The 18,933-nt window shown below is 39.5% G+C and overlaps 1 protein-coding gene across 1 annotated transcript; it reads left to right on the top strand.

Moving 5' to 3' along the window:
- The first annotated feature begins 241 nt into the window (after window positions 1-241).
- SERINC3 (serine incorporator 3) lies at window positions 242-17,306 on the top strand. Its single transcript, XM_037499185.2, has 10 exons — window positions 242-391; window positions 5,480-5,641; window positions 6,276-6,469; window positions 7,350-7,429; window positions 7,985-8,122; window positions 11,128-11,297; window positions 12,072-12,162; window positions 12,892-13,072; window positions 16,174-16,401; window positions 17,058-17,306. Exons 1-10 carry the CDS (start codon window positions 353-355, stop codon window positions 17,194-17,196), a joined length of 1,422 nt encoding a protein of 473 aa, XP_037355082.1. The 5' UTR covers window positions 242-352; the 3' UTR covers window positions 17,197-17,306.
- The last annotated feature ends 1,627 nt before the right edge of the window (window positions 17,307-18,933 follow it).

Raw genomic sequence — 18,933 nt, 5'->3', positions numbered from 1 at the left:
AGCCGCCCTAGCCCCGCCTCCCCTCGAACCCGAGCCTCCCTAGCCCCGCCTCCCCTCGAACCCGAGCCTCCCTAGCCCCGCCTCCCCTCGAACCCGAGCCGCCCTAGCCCCGCCTCCTCTCTACCTCGGACTGGTTTGGTCCCACCCCGGGGCGGGTAAAGCTCCGCCTACCCCCTCAACCAATAACAGGCGTCCTCTGGGCTGCGGCGCAGGGCGGTGGGCGGGGCCACGCGATGACGCACAAGGCGCGTTTCCGGCCTGAGGAACCGTCGCGTTTCTGAGGAGACGCCTCAGCAGCCGGTTACCACCGCGCCCGCAGCCTCCGGCCGGCCGCCTCCGTCGCCCTGTCACCATGGGGGCCGTGCTGGGCGTCTTCTCCCTCGCCAGCTGGGTGAGTGCGGGGTCCGGTGTGTCAGCCGAGCCGCGGCTTGGGAGAGCGCCCCGGGAGCCCCAAGTCCGGACCCGAACGGCCCTCGGGCTCAGGCCCGCGGGTGCGGAGGGCCCCCCGGAGCCGCGGGGCGTCGGCGGCCGCCGGGGCCGGAAGCCGCGGGCCCGGGCCGGGGCGGGCGGCTCGCCTTCCGCGGTCGCGGCGGGACGCCGGAGGCCCGGCCGCCATTGTTTACAATCCCCGTCGCCCCGCCCCGCCCCGCCCCCGCGCCTTCCGGCCCGGGGTCCCCCGGAGCTGCCCGGGAGCTGGAAATAGGGAGTTCCCGGGGCGGGGGCTCTCGGGTTCCCCTGAAGCGCCGTCTTAAGGGGCGTCGTGAGGTGTGGGAGGCCCGGGCACTGTCTGTCCCACGGCGTGGAATTCGCCAGCGCGGGCGTGAGTAGCCGCCGGAATCTTCACCGCGGCCCGCGGGCAGCTCTGGCTCGAGGGGAGGAAGGCCCGGGGCTGACTCGGAATTGCAGGCGAAGGCCTCAGCGATTTGGGACCTTGTGCAAATCATGTGTTTCTGCCTTCCCGTGAGAGCACGCCAGCAATCCTCGCCTCGTGTGCGCTTGTCCGGATGAAAGAAATAAAGGGTTGCATCATTTTTGTGGATTGTAGACATCTTTTAAAAAGGACATTTTTAAAAAGACCTTAGGGTCTGTGAATGTAGCCGCTTTAGAGGAGCTGCAGTCCTTGAACGCATTCTTTTGTTTCATAATTTCCCAACCGATTTGGTTGACCAAGGACTCCATTTCAGTTCAGTCCACTACCATTTTCTGGGAACACACTGTGCTTTCCATCCTTTTGATGGTTGACCTTAAATGGAAAGGGCACTTGGTTATTGACAGGTTGCTTGGGAGCAGTCGCTTTCCATTTTTTAACTTTGACCCAACGTGAGGACTTTTGCATAGTAGGTTTAATACACCCATTTAGACAAAAGTGTCATGAAATGATTCTTACCATTAATTGCCATCTGCTGTGTTAAGTTTTTCTTTTCACATTTAAAAAGACCCTGATCAACTGATTTTCACAATCCACTACTGAGACAAACTCACCATTTGCAAAATAGGGTTAGAAGTGAATTGGTAATATGAAACAAAGATAGTTTTCTTATCCTAGTAACCTGAAACACATTTAGGCTTTGCTGTGAAACTGATTTGAATTGATGCCATCAAAGCACTTATATGTATCCATTGCTTTTATACTTTATTAATACCAGTTGTTTCGGAATTTGGAATGGAATGGAAGATTAATAGGAACTGGAGTCAAAAATAGCAGAGAGCCAAATAATGTAGATACCCACTGTATCTACATTAAAGTCTAAGTAGGCTTTTAAGTGATATGGGAGCCAATACAGAAAAAGGGAATGATGTGATCCGACCTCTCTTTTAACAAGGTTGCTGGAGGATAGATGTTGGGAATAAAAGGGTAAAGCAGTATAGGAGAAGAAAGAAAAAATTCCTTCCATCCTCTGTGGGATTACTAGTTGGGGGATGGTGAGTTAAAATGATAAAAGGCATGTTAACCAGAGAAAAGAGAAGTTATGTATGTGTGCTGTACTGCACACAGATTTTCTGGGTGTCCAGTGAGGTGAGGGTATTATAGAATTTAATATGGGAACAGGAGGAGAGACTTCTATCAAAAGAACAAAATGGTTACTTTAGGAAAAACTAAATGGGTTTTTGAGAATAAACAGGGGAGGGCCTCCTGGTGGCGCAGGTGGTTGAGTGCTGCACTGTGAAGCTGTTGGCAGGCTCTGCAGCCCAGGTTCGATCCCGGCTGGCTGCAGAGAAACCCACATGGCGCAGCAGACCTCCCCTGTCTCCCCCGCTGCTCCCCTCAGCAGTGTGTTTCGTCAGTCTGCCTGTTCTGTTCCCCACTACTGTCTCTGGTGACTCCTTTCACCCTCCCGCACATCTGGCCTGTACCCCAGTTTTTGTATAAATAAATAAATCTTTAAAAAAAAATAAGCAGGAGATAATACTTGTTTTTATAGGTGTGGACACGTCTTTTTGTTGTCTTTATCGCCATGAAATTCCCCTGGGGGGAGAATTTATGACATCCAATATCCCAGAAATTACTGCATGTAATCAAATAAGGAAAGCTCCAAGAAGGCTTTTTTCCTGCATCTGTTGAATCTCAAAGTCTTCATCTTTATTTGTATTGTTATACCAACTCTGGGTTTTTAATGGGTTGCTACAGTAGTGAGGTAGGAGCTGGAGCAGTTAATCTCCGTGAGATGATCGTAGTGATTTGGACAATGGAGAAAACTAAGGATGCTATGAAAGTGGTAAGATTCTGGATATGTTGGGAAATGACATAACATACCAGGACAGATTTGTTCCATTGCTTGAGTAGCTGTGTAAAGTGTAAGAGGTATAACACTGGGTGGTCCCCCCTTGAAGTACTTACTGCTCATGACAGTTAGAAGTCAATAGGTGTATTAATTTGCGGGGATTGAATAACAACTGGGTGACTCAAAAGAAATTTACTGTCTAATAGTACTGGCAGCTGGAATGTGAGACTAAAGTGCCAGCAGGGTTGGTTCATTCTGGGAGTGGCAAGGGTAAGTTCCATGTTCCTTCCCTAACTTCTGGTGCTGCCAGCAATCTTGAGTATTTCTTGGTTTGTACATCTTTACCTTCATCTTCACATGGTACTCTCCCTATGGTGTGTGTCTGTGTCCAGCGTCTCCTTTTTATGACCCTGGTGACATTGGGCTTGGTGCCCATTCTCCTCTAGTATAACATGGTTTTTAGCTAAATAATCGTATTTCTATATAAGGTCTCATTCTGAGGTACTGGGAGTTAGGACTTCCAAGAATGAATTTGGGGAGGGGAACACAATTCAGCCATGACAAACAGTAGGTAATTATGAGATTATTTAATTGAACAGGAAAGATAGGCAAAGGGAGTCAGGAGTATAGAGTGCAGACAAAGTAAACCTGAAGCAGTTTGTATCATTTTTGGCTATAAGATGTCTGTATTTCTTTCTATGGTCAGATACAGACTTCTGTTACAGTCTTTGGACCAAATTATAATTAAGAATTGGAGGCTGAGGCTGGATGGTCAGTTTCCCATGGCTGGTGCTATTGACATTTTAATGGCTGCTATGATACTCTGAGCACTGTCAGACGTCGTGCCAAGTATGTTATATTCCTGATACTAGCTCAATTCTTCACACAGTAATTCTGCTTTGGGTAGATGATGTTATGCCCATTTTACTGATGAGGAATTTGGATTTAGAAGTTCATCAGTTTGGGCCTCCCCGGTGATGCAGCGGTTGAGCGCTGGGTTGCGAAGCTGCCCACAGCCTCTGCAGCGCCGGTTTGATCACCGGCTGCAGGCGAGGGTCCTACATGATGTGCAGATCTCTCCTGCCGCCCGCTGCTCCCCTCAGCAGTGTTTTCAGTCTTTCTGCCTGCTCTGCTCCCCGCCGTGGCTCTGGTGAATTCTCTCACCCTCCCGCGCTTCTGACTGTACCCAGTGCTTGTATAAATAAATAAATCTTAAAAAAAAAAATCAAGAAAATAATAAAAAAATAGAAGTTTAGCAGCTTGCTCCAAATAAAATAAAGCCATAGTAAAATTCAAACAATGTCATTTATTAAAAGTAAAGATTATTACTGGGATCATACTGTAAGATTAGAATGCTCATTGTTTATATCTGCTGCTTCTGCTGATAATTCTGAACTAACCTGTCCCTGTAATGTCACTTGATAATGTCACCTGTCAAAGCAATTCAAGAGATTCGCTAATCAAGTATGTATAGGAATGACTCAGCTTATACCTCTCTCACCTGGAATGTCCATTAGGAGATTTTAGCTGATCAAAGATCTAGGTTACTCTTAAAAATTTTTTAAGTAACAGTTATATAACTTAAAATTAACCGTTGTAAAGTGTGTAATTCAGTGGCATTAGTGTAGTCACTGTTTTAGGCTGGCATCACATCTGTCTCATTCCAAAACATTTTCAGGGGGTTGGGAATTGTATGGGGACTATAACCAAGATGAAAATGCATACATTGTGCAAAAATGAAAAATGATGTAGTAAAAAATACATAAAATCCAAAAATAATAATTAAAAAATAAAATCAGAAGGGAAAAATTTTTTTTTTATCACATTCCCTAAAGGGAAACCTGACGCCCATTGAAGTCACTCCCACTCCCTGTTCCTTCCAACCTCTGAAAGCCTCTTTAATCAGCTTTCTCTCTCTAGAATAATCCGTGAAATCATACAGTATGTTGATCTTTTGTGTCTGACACGTTCAGAAAAGATTCATCCATGTCATACTGCTATCATTTTTTTAAGGTTTATTTTATTTATGTATGCATATAAGAGCTGGGGTGTAGGCCAGAGTGTGGGAAGGGGAGGTGAGAGGATTTACCAGAGACAGAGTGGGGAGCAGAACAGGCAGATTGACTGAAATTCACTGCTGAGGGGAGCAGTGGGCGGGACAGGAGAGGTCTGCTGTGCCATGTGGGTCACCTCCCTGGCCAGGGATCGAAATCATGCTACAGTGACTGTGGATTGCTTCATAGTGCTGAGACTTAACCCCTTGCGCCACCAGGGAGGCCCTGCTATCATTATTTGTAAGTGTCATGTAATGTAGCTTTCTGCTGTAATATCAGATTTGATTACCAGGATTCTCAATAAACAGGAAGTGAAGTTTGTATTTTTCTCATTATTAAGATATATCATTTTTAAAATAATGATTTCTCTGCGAATATAGCTAACATTTGTTAGACTCTCATATGTTTTAGGCACTGTGGCGAGTGCTTATTTAATAAAACAATGTCTGAGGGAGGAAGTCTATTTTTGAGTATTATTGAGTCTGTTCTTTTAAGATGGAGAAATAGGCTGAGCTTATGTAACTTGCTCAACTGAAGTGGCAGAAACTGTTGCCTCCAGAGCCCATGCTTATAACCATTTCTTCCTCAGCCCTGATTCTCTCAGTTGAGATTGTCAAAGTCTGTTTGTCTTATCTTCTGCAACACTGATATCATGAAGGCGTCCACCGAAGGTCTCAAATGGCCCTGGTGTGCTTGTTACAGGTTCCTTGCCTCTGCAGTGGTGCATCATGTTTGCTGTGTAGTTGCTGTCCCAACTGTAAAAATTCTACTTTGACTCGCCTCGTCTACGCTCTCGTTCTTATCCTGGCCACTGCTGTATCCTTTATCATGCAACTTGATGGAGTACAAACTCAGCTGAAGAAGGTGAGTAGAAGTAACAGTACTTTTACTGTACTGGTTATTTTTGTTTATATTTTGCAAATTTTTAGTTGTAATTGATTTTATTTATTTCTTTACTGTTATGGTGCTTAATCAGGTTTATTGTAATTGTTGGGTGTTTTGATTACTTTTGGGTATAGTCAATACACAGAATATGAAGACATTAGTCCTTTTCCAGAAATAAAGATAGTCAAAATGTTTATTTTTAGATTCTAGACAAGCAGCTGATACAGAGAAATAGGAGTATTGTATAGCAAAATAGATATCAAGAGTGGTCCTAAACCTTTTCTTTTATTGTGTATTTAAAATGTAAACATTAAACTAGGTTAACCCTTTATCTTTAGGAGCGAGTTGTAGCATGAAAATTCACAGGAAAATGGGTGAAGATAACCTCATTAACAGAAAAGAGCAACAGAAGAGAGCACTTCACTTTTATCTTTAAAATGCAAGTTTATTCTTGTTCGATGAAAAAATTGTAAGTGAATTGAAAGGCAGAGAAAATCCCATAGACCAGTCTTGGAGTTGTTGAAGTAGTCAGTTTTATAAACCCAGACTTTCCTGTGGTGAAATAAATCTCTTTAAATGTTGATATTCCCAAAGTATTGAAATTACTTTTCAGATTCCTGGATTCTGTGAAGGGGGATTTAAAATCCAAGCTACTGATATAAAGGTGGATAAAGATTGCGATGTGCTGGTCGGTTACAAAGCTGTGTATCGGATCTACTTTGCCTTGGCCATCTATTTCTTTGCCTTCTCTCTGCTCATGTTAAAAGTAAAATCGAGCAAAGATCCCAGAGCAGCAATACACAATGGGTATGTTAAGATGTATTTACTATTATCTTGTTATATTATGGACCCTCCCCTTCAGCAGTAAATGTTTCCCTTCTGCTGGGAGCAGTAGAGTTGCAAATCAGTGACCCAGGTGTTCGTCTGACTTACGCCAGTGACGTTGGTTCAGCGTCATCTTCAGTTGAAACCCTATAGTTTAGATGAGTGTCTTGTCTTCCCACTTCTGACCCCAAGCTCCCTTATTACCTTTATTTCTAATGGACACTGGAAGGCTAGAGCGAATTTTGTAAACTTTATATGTTTTATTGCCCCCTTTTTACAGATTGAGTAGCTGAATTTCATAGATAAATTAATTGCCTGAGATCTCTCAGCCAGTGAGAGTTTAAGCTAGGACTGAGATCGAGGTCTGTCATGAATAAGCCTGATTCTTTTTTACTCTGCCATACAAGCACGCTTTAAGGATTATGGACTGAAAACCATATTTGATTGTGGCTTTCCCATCGGTAAACTCTGTGATTGTAGGGAAGTCACTTATGTCCTATGTTGTAAGAGGAGGATTAGGTCATAACTGCCCTCCCCACATCTAATAGTTAATTGCTTTCTATTTAGCTAGTATTGCTAGTTTAGAACTCTAAATTGTAGAATTTTAGAAAAAGTCCTCTTTAATGCTAAAAGGAGAACTCTAAAGTATTTCTCTTATTATGAATGTGAATGATTTATTCTGTGTTAATGTTTGTCCTTAAATCTTATGAAATATTAAATGAAGTAGTTTTGTATCAAACGAATAATCCCAGACAGTCATTGGAAATACTGCTAGTACTTTGGTTTTGCATTTCAGAAATCATTTTTCTCAGTGTAAGAACAAAAATTAGCATTTCATAAATGTACCTTTGTTTTTCAATAGATTTTGGTTCTTCAAAATTGCTGCCATTGTTGGTATCATGGTTGGAGCTTTCTACATCCCTGGGGGCCATTTCACCACAGGTATGGCTCACTATTTGGGGGGGGTATATATAATAATATATATAAACTCTACAAACATTTGCGTAAAAGCTACATTTTCATCACTGATTTTGCATAAATGGCAACTAAGGGAAGTGGTATCCAGTTAATGACTTGCTACAATATGCTAATTGTTTGCCAATATTTTAATAGTTTACCATTTCACTTTGCAATACTCATACCTCATGTGTTCTGCTCTCTTTGTCTTAACCTGCTTCCTTAACATGCCATTGTTCCACTGTGATTTTTTTTTCTCCATGTAAAGGAAAAGGTTATGGTACCATTAGGAATGTCAGACCTAAGCTTCCCTTGGCGTAAGCTAGAACTAGTTTTAAAAGGTCTGAAACCCAACACAACTTCTCAGAGAATGCCTTTAAGTTTAGAATTGGAATACTCTTGCTGTCCTACTGGAGACAGACTGTGTCTTTACCACCTCTCTTTTGCTTGAATTGAAAGCATTTTAGAATATTTGACAGTAGTAGCATTTTGAAATATTACTTGTATGGTAAAGAATAATTTTGTTCTTTTTATTTGTAGCCTGGTTTATAATTGGTATGGTAGGGGCCTTCTTCTTCATCCTCATTCAGCTGGTGCTGTTGGTAGACTGTGCTCACTCTTGGAATGAATCATGGGTAAATCGAATGGAAGAAGGAAATCCAAGGTGCTGGTATGCTGGTAGGTATCTAAATTCACCTTCGAGAGCCATACTGCTGTATGTGAACAGAGTAAACCTGAAGATCTCCATTTCTTCAAACGTATGCGTTTTCAATGTAGAGCTGACTTTTTTTGTTGTTGTTTTTTTTTTTTTTTTAAAGATTTATTTATTTATTTATTTATACAAGCACTGGGTACAGTCAGAAGTGCGGGCGGATGAGAGAATTCACCAGAGCCAGAGAGCAGAGCAGGCAGATTGACAAAGTGACGAAGTACACTGCTGAGGGGAGCAGCGGGCGGCAGGAGAGGTCTGCGCGCCATGTGGGACCCTTGCCCCGTGGCCGGGGATCGAACCGGCGCTGCAGAGGCTGCGGGCAGCTTCGCAACCCTGCGCTCAACTGCTGTGCCACCGGGGAGGCCCTAGAGCTGACTTTTTGAAGACTGTAATTTCCCGGTTGAGTCAGTTCTGAAGTATATGCATTACTGAAACAGGCAGATGCAGGTCATATAAATCACTGGATTCTTCCAGTTCATTTATTTTTAGATTTGTAGTGTACCTATATATGTTTAGATAAAGGAAAATAGTTGTATTTCCAGATGTGGTTCTGGTTCTGATTACCTTTTTTCTATGGGCAGGAGACTCATGGTTCTACATACGGGATGTCTGCCCACATACTTCAGGCAGGTTGGGAAGTCCTCACTGCTTTATTCAGTGTGTGACTGCAAACCCCTTGTAAAGAGCACTTAATATTTCCCTGTTGGGAGTAGAATTTACAGTCTGTAATAATTTATAGTCTGTATGCCTCAGGCATACCTCATTTTTAAACATAATAGTTGTTGAGGTTCCTTGTCCCTGTTACCCCCCATTACAAAAATAATAGGTGTCGTGTGTCAAGAACTTGAAAAACCAGAAATCACAAGCACATTCTCCCATAATCCAACTCTAATTATTACTCACTGTTAACATATTAGTCTATATTTTTCCAGTCATGTATATATGTATACATGTATTTATTTTTATATAGAAAAAACAAATTATTGAAAAATACTTGTAGTATGTTTGTGTTCTATATCTTTTATAAATGTGTTATACAAGCAGTTTGTATTTTGGTTTTTTTTTAAACTTAGAAATAGCTTGTGAATATCGTTTAGTTATGCTTAATAATTTATCTTTGAGCATATTTCTGATTATTTCCTTAGAATAAATAGAAGAGTCAGAGGGTATGAATATTTTAAATACTTTCAAATTGTTCAGGTTTTTAAATCTTATTTAGCCTAAACTTTATAAATTATTTAAAAGATTAAAAATAATATGTATGGGCCTCCCCGGTGGCGCAGGGGTTGAGCGCTGGGTTGCGAAGCTGCCCGCGGCCTCTGCGGCGCCGGTTCGATCCCCGGCTGCTCCCCGGCCACCAGAGGAGGGTCCCACATGGCGCGCAGACCTCTCCTGCCGCCTGCTGCTCCCCTCAGCAGTGTACTTCGGTCCTTCTGCCTGCTCTGCTCCCCGCTCTGGCTCTGGTGAATTCTCTCACCCTCCCGCGCTTCTGACTGTACCCAGTGCATGTATTAACAAAAACAAACAAATAAATAAATAAAACATGCCTCTATTTAAAAAAAAAAAAAAAATGTACACCACAAACACTATAGTGATAGAGCTTTATAAGAAATAAAACATGCAAATCTCTACCCTCCTGCAACCCACTCTCCAGGTGTGACAGCCATTATTGGACCTGTATGTATTTATGCACATACATGTTTTTGTATTTAAACACAAACAGATTCATACTATATATTGTTTTATGAGTTGCTCTTTTCACTTAGCTGTATGTTGATATCCTTCCCTACCAATGTATATTGCTATGTCTTATTTTAAGGACGTGATGTTCCATTCTGTACAATTCCATGGTATTCTGTGACAAGGTGTACCATAATGGATTTAACCATTGCCCTATTTTTGCTCACTTAAATTGTCTGTAATAGCCCGTTATTTCAGAAAAAGATTTTTAAAATTATCCTTATTATTTACCGTTATGGGTTAGGAATACTGAAACTCTTGTTTCCTTCTGACTAATAAAAATTTGTTATTTTTTTTTTGTTTTACTGATTCACTTTTGTGATTCATTTTGGATCATTCAGCTCTAGAATAATTTAATAATGAGTTCAGATTGACCATTCTTTTGGAGTACTAAAAGTAGAGAAACTGTATATTTAGATGGAAAAAAAATTAGGATTTCTATAGTAATGTAGTAGACATTGTTTACTTTTAAACATGCAAAATCCATTGAGATTGAGATAAATAGGAACTAATTTTCTCTAAAGAGCCAGGGCTTTGAATTAAACGCAAGTTAATTGAGCTCAACATAACTACAATTGATTGAGTATATTGTATGCTGTATTTCATGTCCCTAATTTTCAGAGTTACACAACTAATTGTTGATTGTTCTTGTGAATAGAAAGGAATATTACTTTAGATATTTAAAAATATCAAATGAGGCACTTTCCCAATCATGTGGCCTTATTGTTTGTGATAGGAAATGGGCTTATGTAGCTAGCAGCTGCAAAGGAAAAGCTTTCATTAAAAAGATGCCGGTCATGTTTTCTACTAACACCATCCCTGGTGTTTAACTTGCTGTGAACTGGGCCATTTTGAGGGCCCAGGAATCTCCTAGGTCCTAAGAAAAGCATATAATACACATTATTTAGCATGTAGTTAAGAGTTTACGCTAGCTAGAATGGCCAAAAGCCTGGTTTTCCAAACCATGACAAGCTAAAGCTAACACTAGTGCTAGAGCAAATATCAAAGCTAGGAGTGAATTCAGTTGCTTGGTGAATTTTGGAAATTAATATTGACCTAACTGTTAATACAGTTGAAACATCAATCTTAGGACTTCTGTAACTTCACTGTAGATTATTGACCACCATAAAAGTCAAGTAATGCCTCTGAAATGATATATTACATGGAAATAATATATGGAGTAGACGTTTGTTGTAATTGTGGACATTCATATTGGTTTCCTTTTTTCTAGTTTTACTCTCTGTCACGAGCTTGTTTTATATCCTGTCAATCATCTTTGTTGTGCTGCTCTACACATTTTTCACCAAATCAGATGGCTGCACAGAAAACAAGTTCTTCATCAGCATTAATCTGATCCTTTGTGTTGTGGTTTCTATTATATCAATCCATCCCAAAATTCAGGTATAGTTTTCTGCTTTTTCTTGTGAAAAATTTTTGATACTAAGTTTGAAACCTAGATAATCTTTTATATGACTATATGCCCAAGTTTATCTGGTTAAAATTTTTTCCATATTATGGTAAAGTTTTCATTTTTATAACTTCATAACTATAAAATGTGCCATTGGGTGTGTCTATCATAATTAAATGAACATTTTCCCTATCTAAAAAACTAACTTGAGAATTTATAGTTCTCACAAAATTGTTTACATTGTGAGAATGAGTCTTAAAAATCACTAGCCAAGATATTTTCAGGAAATTAAACTAGAAAAAATAATTGATTTTAGTATTTAAAAACAAAACTCATACTCTTAAGTTTTATCATTTAAAATACTGCACTTTTAAAAGTTCATGGAGTTTTTTAGAGATGAAGTGAACATCTTGATACCATCTCTGTTTTTAAAAGTGAGAAAACAAGTTCCAGAGAGATGGTAGGTCGTGGGAAAGCTAGGCTTAGACTCCATTGTATCAAAGGACTAAGAAATCAGAGCCTTTGTGTGAGAGACAGGAATTTCCAGATTGTGAAATGCCTTGATAACCAATAATACATATTTCTTCTTTATTGGCTCTTTTGCATACTAACTTAAAATGAAAGGCAACTTGTTACCTTTCAGCTGTCAAAGTGGAATAGACAGTTCTCTGTTAATAACAGCTCAGTGGGTGCTAGGGACCTACAGTGAACTTTAGAAACTCAGCCCTTTCAATTCCCGTGGCATTGTTTTCTTTTTAATTCCATAGGAACACCAGCCCCGTTCTGGCCTTCTGCAGTCCTCTATCATCACCCTCTACACCATATACCTCACGTGGTCGGCCATGTCCAATGAACCTGGTAAGGGAATGTCAGTATCATATTCACTTGATGGAAAGAAAGTGGGAAATGACTCCTTTGGTGGAGCAAAAACTAGAGCTAGAGCAAATGTCCAACAAAAATTTCACTTCAGTGTTCATTGTATGTTTGCAGATGTTTTACCTTTCAAGTTCTAGTCCCCATAGCTTTTTATAAAATCCTTTTGATAATCTAAGCTTTCCCTGGACTGAATCAAACTAGATAAGGACTGAACAAGATACCATCATTTTGACCCTTTGTGTTTTAATTTACTTTGTTCTATTAGGCTATACAGAAAATAGCTATAGGAAATTTCCTTTTGTAGTTACAGATTTTTATCTCAATAGGATATTCCATGGACTCCTTTTAAATGAAAACAATCAGTGCAGACTCTCCTATGACTCAACTCGTGTTTATTGTATGCCTGTGTAATGTAAAACTTCTTGTGCTTAAAGCCTTTGCACAACTATAGAACCAAAGAGATTTGCCATTTGAACTTCAAAACCAGTAAAATCAAGATTGACATTTATGAAATAAGACAAACCTTTGTTGTTATTGTTTCTTTGTTTCTAAACCTTAGTCACTAAACTTAGTCACAACACAAATGTGTTACTGACTGCTAATTTCAAGTTCTTTTAAGTATAGAATTTCCATGTTTCACATTATCTCGAATAATCCTTTCTTGGTATAAGATGAGATATAACTGGATAATAAAACACTTCCCATTTTCAGATCGTTCCTGCAACCCTGGCCTGATAGCCATCTTTACACAAATTACTGCACCAACCTTGGCTCCTGGAAATACCACTGCTGTCGTCCCTACCGTTATTCCATCATTAAAAAATGGGCCTTCCCTGGATATAGAGAATGTTACTGGGCTGGTAGTCTTTGTTTTCTGTCTTTTGTATTCTAGGTAAGTTAAAAAGTACTTATGACAAAATTCTCATGAAGGGTAATCATAGAGTGAAGAAGCTATTTTTCTTTCAAAAAGGAGTGTGAGGAATTTAAAAAACAACTCAATTCTCTTTTTTAGTCAAAGTTTTTCACTTGCCTTAGTTACCAAGTGGTACATTTCACTTGCCTAGTTACCTAGCCATGTATATTTCTTCAAGTTCAATAAATCCTCTTCATCAAATGACTCCTTCTATCTTAACAAAAAAGATACCTTCTCTGTTGTTTAGGAAGATAAAGTGCTCCCTGACCTCTCGATCAACTGGAATAATGATTAAAAATTAGTTAGCTTACATTTTTTTCAAAAGGTCTTTATTTCCTAGTTATTATAAATATTTAAACTACTACAGAATATATATGTTGTTAAATTTTTTTGTTAATCCAAGTCTCTATAACCTGCGTTAGCAAATTACTCTCATCCTCTCACTCATTTTTATTGATATTTTCAATATAATAGTGTGTTTTACCTCCACAACTTAAAATTGAAATAATTAGTAAAAATGGGCAGGGATATATTTATAAACATACAAAATAAGTGAGGAAAGTAGAAAGTAGAAAATGTTAATCTTTTACTACTTTAGTGATTAACATTTTGATACATATTATTTAAGGCTTTTTACCTTTGCTTATACTTACTGTCAGTCTGTCTATGTAAATAGATGTAAATAATTATACATGGTTACATACATTTATACATTTATTTTGTTGTACAACTATCACCACAGTCAATTTTGTATTTCATTTCCCAAAACGTAGCCCCAAATTTATTAGCCCATAGTCCCCCCACCCTCTGCCCCACATTTTATACATAATTATACATTTGCTACATAATTTTAATAAATTGAGAACATACTATATAAGTACTGTCCTCAAATACAAATTTGTCATTATAACTTGGACATCTTTCCATAACATCGTGTGTTTTTCTTTTTAGTGACTGCTTAATGTAAGGATTGGCAAACTTTGGCTCTTGGGCTGGCTGCCAGTTTTTTAAATAAAATTTTGTTGGAACACATACTCATTTGTTTTCAGATTGTCTGTGACTATTTTGTTTGTTTTACTATTGACCCTTTTTTTTTGCAGTATGGTTTACAAACCATAAAATAGATCCTTTTAAGGGTATACAATTCAGTAGGTGTTTAGTATATTCAGAGTTGTACAACTATCACCAATTTTATATTTCATTTCCCCAAAACAAAACTCCAAATTTATTAGCCCATACTCCCTACCCACCCCACTAATCTCTTTTTTGTCTCTACATTTCCTTATTCAGACATGACATACACATGGAACCATATAATGTGTGGTCTCTGTTGATGGCCTTCTTTCACTTAGCATGTTTTCAGGGTTCATCCAGGTTGTAGCCTCAATCAGTACCTCATTCTTTTTTGTTATTAGAATATGTACATAAATCTCCACATTTTGTTCATCCATTTATCAATTGATGGACAATTGGGTTGTTTCTACTGTGAAGCTATCATGAGTAATGCTACTGTGAATATCTTGTGTGTAAGATTTTTTTGTGTGTGTGTGAATGTACATTTTCTGTTTTGTTGGATATATATGCCTAGGAATGGAATTGTTGGGTTATAGAATGGTACCTCTGTGTTGAGCTTTTTGAGGACGTGCCAGAGTATTTCCAAAATGCCTACATTACCTTACAATCTCACCAGCAATGTATGAGGGTTGCAATTTCACCACATCCTATTCATTCCAATTAAGTTGTCTGTTTGATTGCAACCATTCTAGAGAATGTAAAGAGGATTTTCATTGTGGTTTTGATGTCACTGATGATGTGTATTTTCTCGTGTGCTTATTGGCCATTTGTATATATCTTCATTGGAGAAATATACATTTAAATCTTTTGTCTTTTTGTCATTGGGATATTTGTCTTTTTTTTTTTTTTTAAGATTTATTTATTTATGCATACAAGAGCTGGGGTGTAGACCAGAGGTGCAGGGAGTGAAGGGATTCACCAGACACAGAGTGGGGAGCAGAACAGGCGGATTGACTGAAATACACTGCTGAGGGGAGCAGCAGGCGAGATAGGAGAGGTCTGCTGTGCCATGTGGGTCAACAACCTCGCCAGGGATCGAACGCCTACAAGATTGTTTATTGATTCTAATTATGTGTGCGTGTATGTGTGTGCATGCCTTACGATTTTCTATATACAAGGTCAAGTCATCTACAAATTGAGATCATTTTACTTCTTTTCCAGTCCAGATGTCTTTTCTCTTTTGCTTGCCTAGTTACTCCTATACAGTATTGACTAGAAATGGTGAGTGTGGAATATTCCCCTTGTTCCTGATCTTAGAGGTTTTGAAAGCTTTCAGTCTTTCGTGATTAGTTATGATGTTAGCTAAAGAGGGTTAATCATACATGGCGTCTATCAGTTTGAAGAAGTTCTCCTTTATTCCTAGTTTGAGTGTTTTTATCATGAGACGATATTAGATTGCGTCAACTGCTTTTTCTGTATCTGTTGAGATGATCATGTGGTTATTGTCCTTTATTTGTATGTGCTTTTTTAATCAGTCACTTAGCAAATTTTTAGTACATCTCTGCTGTGTGCTAGAAATGCATAAATGACTAAGGTTCTTGTTGCTAAGGAGTTCTTTGAGTAGTCAGAAAGATGGAAATAATTAGTACAATGGCAGGGAAGCATAAGCAGCTCTGGCTTACTGGTAGGGCGATGTCAGAGAAAGGCTCTCTAGAGGACATGACATGTAGACAGTTGAAGGATGAGTAAGTTAGCTGAGTGAAGATTGGTGGGTGGTACATTCTAAGCACAGAAGAGGCAGTTGTGAAGTCTTGGAAGCAGACCTTGACAGCTTAGTGTGTTTAGGGAAACTCCTACGTAGTTAAACCATCAAGTAGTAACTGATGAGAGTACTGTCTGTCTTGTGATGACAGGCAAGCATTAAGAACTCTAAGCAGGGACCTTCAGAAGGTTTTCAGTCCCCCACAACTAGAGCATTTCAGAAATAACCTTCATGTGTGTAGGTCCATGGCAGCTATTCAACTTCATGGCTCCTTTCTGATTTGTTTTTTGGGATTTCTTTCCAGCATCCGCACTTCCAGCAATAGTCAAGCAAATAAGCTAACCCTGTCAGGAAGTGACAGCGTCATCCTCAATGATACAGCTACCAGTGGTGCTGGTGACGAGGAAGATGGGCATCCTCGGCGGGCTCTGGACAACGAGAAAGAGGGAGTGCAGTACAGCTACTCCTTATTTCACTTCATGCTCTGTTTGGCTTCCTTGTACATCATGATGACGCTGACCAACTGGTACAGGTAGGATGCACAATCAGAACAGATGGAAGGCCACTTAGTCCCCTGGCACTGCCTGCAGAATCTCCAGGCATCGTCCTGACCTCAGAATATCCCCTTCTCTTAACCAGTATAATGAAGTCATGTTCAGTGCTGACTATTCTGAAGTACTTTTAATGTTTTCTTTTCTTGGGTTTAATCCTGAAATTCTTGCAGTGCAGATCATGGAGAAGTCTTTCAGGCCTAAGTCAGGCCCAGGTTACTTGAGAGAAGAAATCATGACATAAATAAAACCATCTGACCTGTCTTTGTTCACTAATTTTTCTGTGTATAGAGAGAGATGACCATCCGAAGTCTAAAGTATTGTCCAAAGTAAAAATGTGGTGAGGAAAGAAAGTTTCAGGCCTTTTCAGTCAAGACTTTTACCAATATCTGGAACAGCCAGATATTCCTAAAGAACTTTGCTCAAGAAATGGTCAGAGTTCTTTGTAGGCAATAAGATAAAAACCATTTGAGCTGCAAAGTCCCTTGCTATAAAAACTACAATTAACTTTCTCAAGTTCTTCTAGAACCTTGCTAGGGAGTAATGTCACCCAGTTTCACTAGAGAATTTCTTGGCTTTGGCTGGGTTGTTGCCGAATTCTGATAACAGACTCTTTCATTGACTCCTGTTCTCTTAGTCCTGATGCAAAGTTCCAGAGCATGACCAGCAAGTGGCCAGCGGTGTGGGTCAAGATCAGCTCCAGCTGGGTTTGCCTCCTCCTCTACGTCTGGACTCTTGTGGCTCCACTCGTCCTCACCAATCGAGACTTCAACTGAACCTCTAAGTGCCAAGGATACCTGTATCATTTATAAATGTTTCCTTTGCTGAAAGCCCATATCCCTTTTACTTTTGCTTTGACTAAAATAGTAAGTGAATGCTTTGCAAATTTGACTATATCCAAATTTGTGTAATAGGGCAGAATTGAATAATGCTTGGTGCAGGATCTGAACTTTTCATTTATATGATTACTATGTTTATTTGCAAGAATATAGCACAAAGGGAACATTTTTATGTTTTAAAGTGAACTACAGCTGTGCTGAAGAAAGTTCTTTATTAAGACTTGTAGGTTCCTACAACTTTAAAATGTAAGATAGAAAACTGTTGGATATTTGAGACCATTGTTAATATATTTCTATTGCAGTACCCTCTAAAAAAAGAAAGCTTTTCTGTGGCGATTTCCTCTGTGACAGTCTTGTGTGATGTAAACACTCTGTTCAGTCCTTAAACTCCTAAGAGGTGTAGCATCCTAGTACTTGGAGGAAGGAGTCTGTGTGAGGGGTCCTTCCTGAAAAGAGGGGTTGATGATATGGCTGCTGCTCTGACATCTTGAGATTTTTCATTTACTTTTTTTTAATACTACAGCATTGATGCTGCTTGATCCAAGCTTGTGCTTTACCAGAAATGTTAATTTTAGTTGCTTTATAGGTTTGGTTAAAATGAAGACTCACAAGATTCACTGGGGAAAACAGTGCAACTTTAGTCTGTGTAATTGTCTCGCTGTGAGTATGTAAATGTAAAATGCATGTGAACTTATATTTGCACTATAAAGGTATTTGATTAAAATAGAAAGACTTAAGCTTTTAAGGCCCTTTCTTTTAACAGCTTTTATGAGTTAACAGCCTTTCTATATTTTTCAGTCTTATATGGGCAGTTAGGTTTATCAAGCATGAAGCAGAATGCATCTGTTCCTTTTAAAACTTAAGGTCTGACTGGTGAAGTCTTGTATTCTTTCAAAAATTACACTCTCTCGTCTGGGTAAGACACTTGGGTAGATAGAAAAAGGAAACTTTCAGGAAGGGTAACACCAAGTACATTTAATAGAACAGTTCTTTCAGCAGAGTCACAGTGAGTATCTGATCTGTACCCTGCACTGTTCAGGTCCTGGGATACACTGAAATGTGGCAGACACTGGCTCTTGGACTTAGAGTTCAGAGGAGGATGAAAATGAGCTGACAGGTGGTACAGTGTGCTATATAATTAGTGCTGTGATTTAGGAATTGTAGAGAACTCAGAGAAAAGGGGTACTTGGGATGTGGGGCTTGAGGGTGGGGGTTTGTCATAGTAGACTTTCTAGAAAAGTAAGCCAAGAAATGTTAGGAATTAGTTAGGAAATGGGAAAGTGAGATAGCACTGTTGAAAGGTAGAAAGCACTATGTTAAAGACAGAGAGTTTTAAGAAAATGGGGGTGCTCAGTAAAACTGAAATAGAAAGATGTGGTCAGGGACTATCATGAAGGGCTTTGTAAACCACACTAAAGAGTTTGGACCTTAGGCTGAGGGCAGCACTTAGCATATGGTGACGTGAACAAATGGTGTCTGCAGCCACTGTGGTTGATATATAAAGACTGGATTTAGAGAGAAGAAACCAGGGGCAGTTCACCCAAGATTTTAAACTAGTGAAAGTGAGGTGGGGGAGGAACTGACAGCTATTTAGTAATTAAATTGATGATTGATTAGTTATGAGGGAGAGTTTGAATTGGCAATTGATTAGTTGTGGGGGATACGTGAACAAAG

The sequence above is a fragment of the Talpa occidentalis genome, unplaced genomic scaffold, assembly GCF_014898055.3.
Source record: "Talpa occidentalis isolate TD23 unplaced genomic scaffold, MPIMG_talOcc4v2.1 talOcc4.10, whole genome shotgun sequence".
Taxonomy (NCBI): domain Eukaryota; kingdom Metazoa; phylum Chordata; class Mammalia; order Eulipotyphla; family Talpidae; genus Talpa; species Talpa occidentalis.
Note: the sequence above shows the minus strand (reverse complement) of the source record. Positions and strands in the feature narration are given on the sequence as shown.

Excerpts from the sequence above, each read along its gene's own strand:
- SERINC3 (XM_037499185.2), top strand. The coding sequence starts at position 353 with ATGGGGGCCGTGCTGGGCGTCTTCTCCCTCGCCAGCTGG. Across the intron at positions 6,470-7,349 it reads AGAGCAGCAATACACAATGG|ATTTTGGTTCTTCAAAATTG; the intron begins GTATGTTAAGAT and ends GTTTTTCAATAG. Across the intron at positions 7,430-7,984 it reads TGGGGGCCATTTCACCACAG|CCTGGTTTATAATTGGTATG; the intron begins GTATGGCTCACT and ends TTTTATTTGTAG.